At 38.4% G+C, this 12971-nt stretch overlaps 1 protein-coding gene across 5 annotated transcripts in view; it reads left to right on the forward strand.

Annotated features, from left to right (window-relative positions):
• Positions 1 to 12971, forward strand: part of eml5 (EMAP like 5) — a 222168-nt gene that overhangs the window by 35120 nt on the left and 174077 nt on the right. For all 5 annotated transcript variants that reach the window (XR_009446227.1, XM_048538474.2, XM_048538475.2 and 2 more), the window contains exon 4: positions 10989 to 11057. Coding sequence is in view for 4 of the 5 variants with exons in the window: in XM_048538474.2 (XP_048394431.1) it covers positions 10989 to 11057 (69 nt within the window). In the remaining variant the exon portion in view is untranslated. The remainder of the gene's footprint in view (positions 1 to 10988; positions 11058 to 12971) is intronic.

A 12971-nucleotide genomic window follows, 5' to 3' on the forward strand; every position in this document is an offset into this window, starting at 1 on the left:
TGATATAATGTATTTAAATGCCACAGCCCATTTGTGTGCAGAGATTTGTGTGGGGAGGCGAGGGCCTAGTGGTATTATTGCTGGACGGTTAATCCGGAGACCCAGATAATGTTCCGGGGACCTGGATTTGAATCCTGCCATGGCAGACAGTGGAAACTGAATTCAATAAATATCTGGAATTAAGAATCTCTAATGATGACCATGAATTGATTGTCGATTGTCGGAAAAACCCATCTGGTTCACTAATGCCCTTTAGGTAAGGAAAATGCCATCTTCACCTGGTCTGGTCTATATGTGACTCCAGACCCACAGCAATGTGGTTGACTGTTAACTGCCCTCTGGATAATTAGGGTTGAGCAAGAAATGCTGCCTGGCCAGAAATGCCCTCATCCGTGAATGAATTTTTAAAAAATGCTTCAAACATAACAGATGTCCAGAAGGTTAGCTTTTACAAGTGTTGTTTGAATGATAGCAATAGAATGGTAAGTCAACTTGTCCCTTGGAGTAGTGCCATGGGGTCCATGTATTTTTTTGATAGCCGACAGGGTATTGACTTAACATCTCATCTTGAAGACTGCACTTTTGGTGCATAACTGCCTCAGGACTGCATTGAAGTGGCAACATAGACCATCTACTTGATCTATGACATTCTGACTCAGAGGTGAGTGCATGGATTCAGGGCTGACATTGTGAAAATATATTTTGCTGTTCCAGTGAATGTTCCCTTTTATGGTTGAACATGCTTAATAGTGAGTTTAAGATTTCAGTTTCTGAGTAATATTGTATTAACACAGGAATTACTGATTTGTCAGTGTTATGATCCCAAGTCTTTAGAGCTTGGTAATGGTATTGGTGATCGCAGGTTTATTTCACTCCTGTATTCACAATTGCTTACAGGAGAAAGATATGAAGTCTGCTTGCAACAATAGCATGAAGATCTTTCCCATGATGAATCATGTTGGATTCCTAAAGGTGTGCTTTAGTACTTTGTCAGCTAGGTTTATAAGCATGCTTTGTACAACATCCCTATTTCTTAGATAGGTACAATTAGTCCCACTTCCTTGAGGATACAGTAGGGTATCAATTTTTAGCTAACATTAGACAATTAACTAATTCAAGAATTACTGATAATCTAACAGCCTATAAACTACCACCACAGATATCTGGATAAGGTAAATAATTGAAGTTGAAGTTACTTTTTCAACTCAATGTTATAGTTGTTGTTTTGAGGCCATTCTTGCTATTTTTACAAGGATAATTTAAAAATAACCTATTTTAGGTTCCTGAAAAGGAGTTGTCAAAACTTGAGAAAGGCACATAGTGTATCAGCAAACCATCTAAATAATTGCAAGGGTATCTGGAAACTGAAATGTGTGTAAATTCCACTCATTTTCAAGGCTATTGCAAGAAGCTTTTCAATTTGTATAACAAGAAGTAATAAAAATATAAAGTAAATGTTTTTATTTTCCACAATTGAGCTATTGAACATTATCGTACAGAAGGTCATGATGTTCATGCTAACTGTTTGTGAATCAGAGACCCTGAAACTAATCCCATTGTTTTGTTCACCTTGGACAAATACCTTCTATCTTCTTCTGTTTCAAGTATTTGTCCCATTTGCCCATTGAGGATATAATGCTCTCTGTGTCAACTACTCTCTAGCAAAATATTCTATTTTTCAACAGCTGTTTGCATAAATACATTTCTCCAAAGCACATTTTCTCCTTGTCTTAATGGTATTACGTAAAGTGATCCAGCAATTACAAATTACATTACTATCTTCAGTCTATCAAAATAAAAGGCAAGTTTCACATTACTTTTTTATGGCTTTCACAACATCAGGACATCTAACATGCTTTTCAGCTATGAAATAATTTGTTCATTTTCAAAATTTGGGAAAATGCAGCGCACAATTTGCTCAGAAATATGGATAATAACCAGGTAGTGTTTTATAATTTAAAAACTTTTTCTTTAATCTCTCCTTTACCTGACTTGTTCCCGAAGAGGTTGTCAGAATCGCATGTCTCAAAGCAGTATGCTTTTGATTGGCGCCCTATCCACACCCACTGTTGACACCAGCAGCAGAGGTTCAGTACTCTGATCTGCTGACGTCGCCCTTTCTTCTTAACCCTGCCCCTCTGTTGGGGCATGGTAATCCTTGGATTAAACTCTCCAGCAGACATCAAAAAAGAGAGCGGCCTATTATCCTCTCGGACTTTCACTTTCCCATCTGCAAGATGCACCTGTCAAGACGACTTTGATAGTGCCTTCCAAATTTGTGAACTTGACCGCCTAGTTTTGAGGAAATCCTTCAAATCCCCATCAAAGATAAACTTGGACTTCTGCCTACTGTAGCAGAAATCAAAGACACCATTAAACACATGACAAATGGGAAAGCTGCAGGAGTGGCCTGAATTCCAGCAGAGATTTTCAAACTTGGCGGAGTGCAGTTTTCCAGTCATCTCCATTGACTGTTCCTGAAAAGCTGGGAGAAAGAAGAAATCCCTGCCAATCTCAGGGATGCTGCTAGCAACACCATCTTAAAGGGAGGAAACAAAGTTTTTCTGCAGAAACAACAAGAAAATTCCTACTGTCCCTCATCAAGATGATCATTGCCCAGAACCCTGCTGGGCACCTTCTCATCCTAATCACTGAAGAAATCCTTTTGGAAAGCCAGTGTGACTTCCAACAAACTGTGGAACTATAGGCATGATTTTTGTCTGCTTGACAACTCTAAGAAAAATACCAGGAACAGAACCAACTATTCCATGTGGCCTTCATTTATCTGACCAAGACTATTGACTCAGTGAACCAGGAAATACTATGGAAGACCATGTCAAAGGCCAGTGGTCCAGAGAAATCTGTAAATGTTCCCTCATTCCTCTATGACAAGATGTCAGTGATGGTCCCCACTGATTGTAATACTGTTGCAAAGTTGGGTAGAATACCTGGGATTGGAAGGCAGGACGTTAGTGTGTTTGTAAAATGATAAGGGGGTAGAGTGTGTGGTCCTTCTAAAAGATGATGTGCTTTTTATTGGCTTGGAGATGTAAAATAAAAGGTCTGCATGGAGCAGCAGGTACAGAAAGTTCGTGAAATTGAAACATTTGTATCAAAAAGCTGTATGGTAGCAAACCTGGCAGTAATCTTGTTTCATTCTTAAGGCAACCACTAAATAATCAGCTAATTAATTTAAAGCGGGCACTTAAAGACTAAAAACCAATAAAATTTAAATCTGATGGTTTTGACAACCGAGGACCAATCCTATCATAAGAAATTGATAGGTTATCAAGGGTAGAAAAGAAGAGGGCATTTGAAAACCAGTGTGAGAGCAACTGCTATCTGTTAGACTTAACAACCATCAGCCCTAAAAAGAAAATCACTGGGTCTCACAGAATGTTCCAAGCTCTGAGAACCATTGTAAGACTAAAGGTGCCGAAGTGCTCTTAGCTAATATTCATGAGACAAGAATTTATTGAAGAAAGGAGTCCCTGACTGAAGAACAGTAGAGAAGGCACAGAACATTTTGGAAGACTTATCCTGGTTGTTATTTCAAAATAAGTTTTCATTTTTAAAAGGTTTATTTGGTTTATTTCAATAGGACTTAGGAACAGCATTCCATTAGAATTTTATTTTGTTTAGGAATAGTTAGTAGTTGAGGGGGAATTGTTTAGTTTGTTAATTCTGTTAATTTGTGCACTGTTAGAGTTAGATAAATAAATTGCTAGTTGTTGATTTTATAGATTGACTACCAGGAGTTCATTTTCATTTAACTGCTCCTTTATAACAGCGCAAGAGGCCACTTTTCACACTTCTTTTAACAGATTATAGGGTAGGGTTGAGCCATTCCAGGTGATTCAGCTTTAGTTATCCGAGGGTGTTTGACCTCTGCTTTGTAACAATATGACAGAATCCTTTGCGGTCAAGACAGGAGTAGGGATGTGTCATCACCCCACCCATTTTTCCTTTCTCGCCACCATTCTTCATTTTGTCAAGAGAAAGCTTCCCAGTAGGGTGGACATAGTCTACAGGATGGATAAAAATCTTTTCCTCCCCAGCCAGTTGAAATCCAAGAAGATGAACATTGCTTGTCATGTCAGTATCAGGATGACGCCCTCATCACTGCTCTCTTACAAGTGAATCTTTGAGCTTCATTTAATTTCTCTGCAGAAGGATACTGAAAAATTGATCTCATCATCAACTTCAAGAAGACTTGAGTTGTAGAGCCATACAGCATGGAAACAGACCCTTCAGTCCAACCAGTCTGTAATGACCATAATTCCAAACTAAACTAGTTTCACCTGCCTGCTCCTGGCCCATATCCTTCTAAACCTTCCCGTTCATGTACTTACCATGTACTTGTAAATATACCTGTGTCCTCCACCACCTCAGGAGGTTCACCCCACATGCAAACTATCTGCTGTGTGTAAAAAAAAAAAAAAAAATTGCCCCTCATGTCCATTTTAAATCTCTCCCCGGTCCCTTTAAAAATATGTCCTGAGGCTCTCAATTCCCTATCCTTGGGAAAAGTCACCTACTATTAACCCTGTCTTTACCTTTAATGATTTTATAAACCTGTATAAGGTTTAGATTAGATTAGATTCCCTACAGTGTGGAAACAGGCCCTTCGGCCCAACAAGTCCACACCGTCTCTTGAAGCATCCCACCCAGACCCATTCCCCTATAACCCACATGTCCCTGAACACTACGGGCAATTTAGCATGGCCGATCCACCTAGCCTGCACATCTTTGGACTGTGGAAGGAAACCGGAGCACCCAGAGGAAACCCACGCAGACATGGGGAGAATGTACAAACTCCACACAGACAGTCACCCGAGGCTGGAATCAAACCTGGGTCCCTGGCGCTGTGAAGCTGCAATACTAACCACTGAGCCGCTGTAAACCGGTATAAATCTATAAGGTCTCAACCTCCTATGCTCCAGTTAAACAAAAGCCTCAGCATATCCAGCTTTTCTTTATAACTTATGCCTTCCATACTCAGCAACGTCCTAGTAAATCTCTTTTGAACCCTCTCCAACATACTTTCCTTCCAGAACAGGGCAACCAGACCTGGTCACAGTACTCAGAAGTCTTCACCACTGTCTCATACAACCTCAACATTACTTCCCAACTCTGTGCTCAAAGGACTGAGCAATGAAGGCAAGTGTGCTGAATGCCTTTTTAACAACATGTGATGCAACTTCAAAGAACTATGTGGCTGAGCCACGAGGTCCCTCTGTTCTACAACACTGCTCAAAGCCACCCCATTAATTGTATATGTCATTGTTTGTTGTACCAAAATGCAATGCCTCGCTGTTTATCCAAATTGAACTCCATCTGCCATTTTTCAGCCCATTGATCTTCTTCACCATCTGCTATGTCACCAATTTTGGTGTCATCTATTTTATATTTTCATCCAAATCATTTATATAAATGAGAAACAAAACAGGACTGAGAACTGATACCAGTGGAACACCACTAGTGACAGACCTCTAGTCCGAAAAGCAGCCTTCTACCACCACTGTCTCCTGCTGTTAAGCCAATTATGTACCCAGTTGGCAAGCTAACCCTGAATTCGATGTGACTAAACTTTACTAATTAGTCTACCATGCTTCAAGGCTTTACTAAAGTTCGAGTAAACATATCTACTGCTCTGACCTCTAATCTTTTTGGTAACGTCCTCAGAAAAGCTCATTCAAGTTGGTAACACTCAATTTTTCTCACACAAAACCATACTGAATATCCCTGATCAATTTTTGCCCTTCTAAATGTTTATAAATTTTACCTTTAAGAATCACTTCTGACAACTTACTCACAACCAAAGTCAGACTCTTGTCATTAGTTCCCCAATTTCTCCTATAACCCTTCTTAAATAAACGTACAACATTAATTAACCTCCACTCATCAGGCACCTAACCTATAGTTATAGACAGTGCATATGTTTCTACAAGGGTCCCTGCAATTTTGTCCCTTACTTCCCATAGCATTCTGGGATATATTAGATCAGCTCCGAGAGATTTATCCACCTTTTATATTTTCTAAGACCTCGAACTTTCTCTTCTGTAATGTGAACTGTTTTTAAAATATCAATATTTATTTCCCTGAGTTCTCTAGCCTCCATTTCTTTCTCCATAGTAAAAACTGACATGAAATAAGATCTCTTGCACCTCTTGGGATTCAACACAGAGGCAACTTCTTTGATCTTCTCTCTCTCTCTCTCTCTCTCTCTCTCTCTCTCTCTCGAGAAGCTCTCCACAAGCTGGGAGAACAACATCTCATTTTCTGCTTGGGGAGCCTACAGCCTTCACAACTCAATATTAGGCGAAATAATTTTGGGGCCTGATAAAGTTTCTTGCATGTCCTTTACCCACCTGCATACCCCTGAACCTGTCAGGACATCAACTGCTCCTATCACAGCCAACCCAGTTTAATCCACTAATGATCCTTATTATCAGCTTTTCTTTCTCCTTGGCTCACTGTGATCTCACCCTTTTGTCTGCCTAACTTGTCTTTCCCTGGGCTCCATCTCCACCTATTGTTTACTCCTTCACCCAAGTCCCGGCCCCAGACCTCACCTTCCCCAACTTTAGCATAAAAATCAACATTTCCTAGCTAAAATCAGTTCTGAAGAAGAGTCACTGGACCAGAAACATTGACTCTGCTTTCACTCCACTGAGGCTGCCAGACCTAAAATTTCTGTTTACATTTCAAAATTTCCACCATCTGCAATTCTTTGCTTTTTGTTTGACGCCAGCTTTTATATCTGCCATAGGTTTTGTAAATGTGTCCCTTTCTGTCCAAAATACGAGTGTCTAATACTTCAAGTACACTGTAGAACATAGAACACCACAACAAAGGAATGGCCCACAATGATGTGCCAAACATGACTCAAAAGAACTAATCCTTCTGCCCTTGTTGCATATCCCACCACTGCTTCCATTTTTGTGTGCTTATCTAAAAGTCCCTTAAACGCCCTTATCATATCTGCCTGCACTACCACAGCTGACAGCACTTTCCAAACACCTACCAACCTTCTGCAATCCAAGCAATAATTCATTTGCTGAGACTTTGTTTTCTGTCCATTCTGTACCTTGTGAGATGAAACAAATATTTTTCTTCATGTATTTCAACATGTTCTGATTAACCCTAGTCCCTGGAACCAGAAAAAGGATTTTGGGCAAAAGACAGTTCTGGTGGGTACTGGATTGTAAGTAAGAACTTTTTTTGTGCAGCTGGTCGTCTTGACCTGAAGCTTGCCATCTCTGTATTTGGTGGAAGCCAGGACAATGATTTTGAAATGAAATTGATTCGGTACTTGGGAGAAATGAACTTGCAGGGTTACAGGATAGAGTGGGCGCAGTGAGACTGATTGGTTTGCTGTACTGAGAGTTTTCATAGACTTGATAGGTTGAATGGCCTCCTTCTGTGCCATTATGATTCTGTGACTGATTTTTCAAAACCTGTCCAATAAATTTGCATTAATCAGTTGTGTTCTTTTGATCTATTCAGTTACTTCTTGAAAATAAAATTGCAATTTATTAATTTCTCAATAACATCTCAATTTTCCATTAACAAATTCATGCTTATGGTCTTTGATTAACTCATATCGTTTTCGAGACACCACGATTTTATCACAAAGCATGAATGTGAAGAGTTTAGCCACAATTAATGTTGGGCAAATCAATCTATTGTGTCACAGTTTTACCATGTTCTCTCTGCTTCAGAAAGTTGTTACATTATCCACTCTCACACCAAAGGACGAAATTTCAAAAATAAGTAGCGAGCAATGTGCTATGTTCTTTCCTTATTTCATCAACTCAAGATGTTCTATCATCATGCTCTTGCGATTTCTAGTACCAGGTCACTACGGTTACATTAAATTGTTGTGTATCCTTTCCAAACAATGTATTTTACAGGAATTATTTGGTACCCTGTTAGTGCAAACATGTCGAAAAATTGAGTCTTCTAAATTTAAGGCAAATCATCGAATTGTAGCCTTCTAGGTTGTGATGGCATTTTGGTTCTATAATTCAATACTCTTGGGATAAGTTTGTGATAGCTTTCCCAAGAATAAATTGTTACTAGCCTGGTTTTTGATGAGCTGAGTTCCAAACTTCACATTCATTAAGGGAAACCTATCCTACTCAGGAACATTTTGAGAACAATGTTCATTGTCTTTGCACAGAAGAGCACCTATTGAATGTTTTGTACATAGTAATATTTATTTCAATGCCCATCTTGCAAACCTAGACAATATTCTTGTGCTTGAGATAATTTGATTGGGGAAGATGATTTGTTTTTGGTTTTGTATTTAAGCAATCTGCTTGGAACCAATTAACTAGTTCTAGACAACTTTGAATGTTCACTTGACATTGCTGTAAGTGACAACAGAATTTTTACTGCACAACTCATAGGTCTATGATGATTTAGAATTGTAATGTAACAGGAATAACCAAAGTATGCCAAACATTGGAGGTGAATACAGATTAAAGTATAGGAATGAAATAGAAAAGGGCAGTGAGCGTTCGATATATTGGGGAATAAAACAAATAGAGGAAAGAGTGGGGGGAACAAACTATATAAAATTATCTGGAAATTTCTAACAAAAATACAAACTAGGCTAAAATAGCTAGGGAACGTTTTATGTTATTGTAGTTTGATACAAGGGAGAGCTGCTTACTTCAGATAAGGATAAGTTAAAATTGTATGGCTATATTAACAGCTGAACAATCTGTGCTGTGAAATGAAAAAAAAACAGACTGAAGTGAACTTCCAAAATCTGCAAAAGGAAGCGGATCTAATATGAAGATTAGAGGATGTTGGAAGCATGTCAAAACAGTGCTTGGAACAGAATAAAGGGAACTACAAATAAGCATTTGTGGCAGCTGATTAATCCCACAGTCAGAAATTATTCGAATACTGTGATGGTAAATGTACAAATGAACAGTTGACATCAGCAGTAAGAGGATCATCATAGAAGTGGTTAGTTGCAGTTCTTCTATTATAGACACTGCTTTATAAGGGAAAACTGCCCAAAGAACTATGCTAATCTTTGTTGGGAATGGATGATTGTCCAAATGGATTGTTGCAGGCTGCACTTGAGTGAAGTCTGTTTTGAAGTTGGTTAGTGTACTTGTGGATTGGGAGGCAGGAAGTTAGAATTTGGTGTTTGTAAAATGCTCAGTGGGAAAGCATTGTGTGGCCCCTTTTTTTGTCCTTAGATATTTAAAATGGATGTTTGTGAGCAGCAATTTGAAAGTTTGCAAGTACACAGCACCTGAATTGAAATGTTTGTATCCACAGGCTGTACAGTTAGCAGGCCAAACCGCAATTTTTACCAAGACAACAGGATTTTGAATTTAGCTATTCAATTTAAGCTAACACTTAGATAACAAAAAACAATTAAATTTAAATCTGTTGTTTTTTGACAACATAGGACCAATCCTATTGTAAGAAATATTAAATGTCATCAAGGGTACAAACGAAGGGACAATTAGACAAAGACCAGATAGCTAACTGCCATCTAGAACATATAGCATTACAACGCAGTACAGGCCCTTCGGCCCTCAATGTTGCGCCGAATTGTGAAACCAATCTGAAGCCCATCTAATCTACACTATTCTGTTATCATCCATATATTTATCCAGCAACCATTTAAATGCCCTTAAAGTAGTCGAGTCTACTCCTGTTGCAGGCAGGGCATCCCATGCTCTGAGTAAAGAATCTACCTCTGACATCTGTCCTATAACTATCACCCCTCAATTTAAACCTATGTCCCATCACCATCCGAGGAAAAAGGCTCTCACTGTCCACCCTATCTAATCCTTTGATCATCTTGTATGTCTCTATTAAGTCATCTCTTAACCTTCTTCTCTCTAACAAAAACAGCCTCAAGTCCCTCAGCCTTTCCTCATGAGACCCTCGCTCCATACCAGGCAACATCCTGGTAAATCTCCTCTGCACCCTTTCAAATGCTTCCACATCCTTCCTATGGTGCGGCCACACCAGAGTTTTGTACGGCTGCAACATCTGCCAGAACTAATAACTCTCAGCTGTAAAGAGAGAATTTCTGGCTCTCTCAGCCTCCTCTACGTCTTAGAAAGCACCATCTAAGCACCAACAGTACCGACAGCACAACTACTTGACATTCCTGACCAAAGAATTGGCGGAGTGGGCACAAGAACTTGCCAGAAGACTCGTAACCTAGCTGTAATTTTGAGAGCCTAAATTTTTTTTAAATTTTATATAAGTGGAACATGCATTTATTGGAATAGCATACCATTAGAATCTTGCTGTTTTTGAGAGTAGTTAACAATTTGAAGGGATTTAGTCTGTTTGTTAGTAGTAGAGTTCATTTGTTCACTGTTAGTTAGATAAACAAATTTGTTACTTGTTGATTTTAAAGTGAGTGTCATTAGTTTATTTTAGTTAACCACTAGAAATTGCTGAAAGGCAGGTTACACCACTTTTCACGCTCCTTTTACAGATTATAGGTCGAGGTGTTTCTGTTTGGATGTTTTGGCTTTAGTCTGGGGTGTCGAGGGGGTGGTGTGGTGTGCAGCGGGCAACCTCTGATTTATAACAAGTCCTTCATGAAAGGGCACTATAAAATTAAGAATTAGAGTTCAATGTAAAACTTCCATATCAATAAAGAAGTCTTTGAAGACAAAAAAGAAGTTAAGTATGACACGGAACGTAAGTCAAAATGTTGAGGGAAAAGGGGAGAGAACCAAATGGGTTGCTATTTAGTTTGATGCTGGGACATTTGCAAATCCTAACTTACATTAATCTTTTAGACCCAGAAATCTAAAGCAAACTAGTTGATTTTATAGGTACTGAAGCACTGTAGTGTTGAAATTGATAAAACAGTTTAAAAATCTACAAAATTAGCATCAAATCAGCAAATGAAAGTTAGTGCAACTGCATATTCAGCTTTATTTTAGTACAGTTAATCTTATTTTTAATTTTAGATTTTGTTTTCCTTATAGATATTTGATGTTTCTTGGGATTTACACCAACCAAACAAAATGATCAGCTGTGGTGTAAAACATATTAAGGTATGTATAAAGAACTTTGAAACTAGAGTGTCTCTATTCTTTCCTTCAACCCCCACTACACACAGCTCACCACCCCCCAAACAAAAGAACACATGAACATTTCACATCAATTCTATTGATTTATTTAATTATTTTTAATTACTGAAGAAATGTTTGCTGAACAGGAATGGTATGTTCTTCACTAAAATCTGTGATCCCTTCAATTAAAGTTCAGCCGCTTTTGTTTCGCACTGAAGTTGTTCAGGCTTAATTAAATTGTCAGCTCTGGTCTTAAAACTAAAATCAAGTTAGTTATTAGAAATATTTTAATGTGTCCTCTTTTATGTGGATTTGAACTGAATTATAATCAAATTGATATGAATTAAAACTGATGCTACTACTTCTGTACATTAATATTTACTAGGCTTATAAAATATTGAATGAAGTTATTACTGAAGAGGATTTAACATAGCTTTGTCATCTGTCATGGATAAAGTGAACAATGATAAAGTGCTAATAAATTAAATTTTTATGGTATCATGAGACATAATGTTAAGAAATAGGTGAAATATTGCATTTAATTTTACTCAAAAAAAAAAATCAGAGGACTTTCTCGTGTCATATCTCAGTGGAAAAGAACTTCAATGATCTTCACTCTTTGGAGACAAAAAAATGCTTCACAAAATTTGTAATGTTTTAAAGATTACTTTAAATAAATAAAACAGCGTTAAAGAAAGGTATAAGTGAAGGTTTATGAAGATATCGGTCACTTGATCCTAAAATTAATAAGTAAATACCTTTTAAGACATCTGCAAATTTGTTGATTTGTCTGAACTGGGTTTAAAATTGTTATCAACGCAGCTAAGCAATTTCACATACTGGAAAATTAGATCCTGCAATCGCTTTTAGTTTCCTATTTTTCATTTAACTTTTTTTCTTATCAAAAAATTCAAGACTAAAAAGCAAGTATCATTTGGGAAATTTACACGACAAGAGTCATGTTGCATCCAAGATGTACCTCTGCTTCATCTTGAGGCCCCCACCATCACAGAAGCCAGACTTCAGCAATTTTGATTTGCTCCACATATATGAAGAAATGTGGTTGAGCTCACTGCTGCAACAGCACACTGATCTCCAACAACCATTCTCACCAATCAGCTCACCCTCAGCACTTTGCAGAAATTCCTCTGGACATTGCTCAAGGTTAAGGAATCTTCAGCTAATTCACAATCTTCCTTGTGATTCACTCATAAAAGTGAAAGTACAGGAAAGTCAAAGACTATGATCCCTGACAACATCCTATCTGTAATAATCGATTTCCAATACCAGCAACACACTTAGCCAAGCTGTCGCAACAGTGTAGCAAAATTTGGCTCAGAACTCAGTGAGAGAGAAGTAATGTAGCCAATTAATGTCCCATTAGTTTACCCTCAAACATTGACGAAGTGATGAAGGATTTGTTGGTAATGCCACCAGGTGGCACTTATCTGTGATCTCCTCAGCCTTACTTGGCTGAATTGCATCAAGGCAGCTTGCCTCAGCCCGCATTAAATTTAAGCTGAAGTGAGTATGCTTGCTCTTGACATCAAGACTGCAGTGATTGTAATGAGGTCAGTCAGCTGGACTTGTAGAATATGAATTCCCTGATTGGGGTTGTTAATCTGGTCCAATTGGGAGCCCTGGCTGACAGATAAAAAGGAGTATCCAAATTGCCAATTCTGATGAGGCTGAGCCAGAGTTAAGGACTTTCTAGATGTGATGGGATATAGCAGCCTCTGTGGAGTTATTTCAAAGACTGCAGTTGATGGAGTGTGGCAGCATGAAACCCTAACAAATTGAAGTCAATGGAAATCGGGGGAAGCTCTCCACTCAGTGGAATTGTGCCGAGCATAATGTAGATAATGATTGGTGTTGAAAGACAATCTTCTCAGCCTT

The sequence above is a fragment of the Stegostoma tigrinum genome, chromosome 10 (genome assembly GCF_030684315.1).
Source record: "Stegostoma tigrinum isolate sSteTig4 chromosome 10, sSteTig4.hap1, whole genome shotgun sequence".
Taxonomy (NCBI): Eukaryota; Metazoa; Chordata; class Chondrichthyes; order Orectolobiformes; family Stegostomatidae; genus Stegostoma; species Stegostoma tigrinum.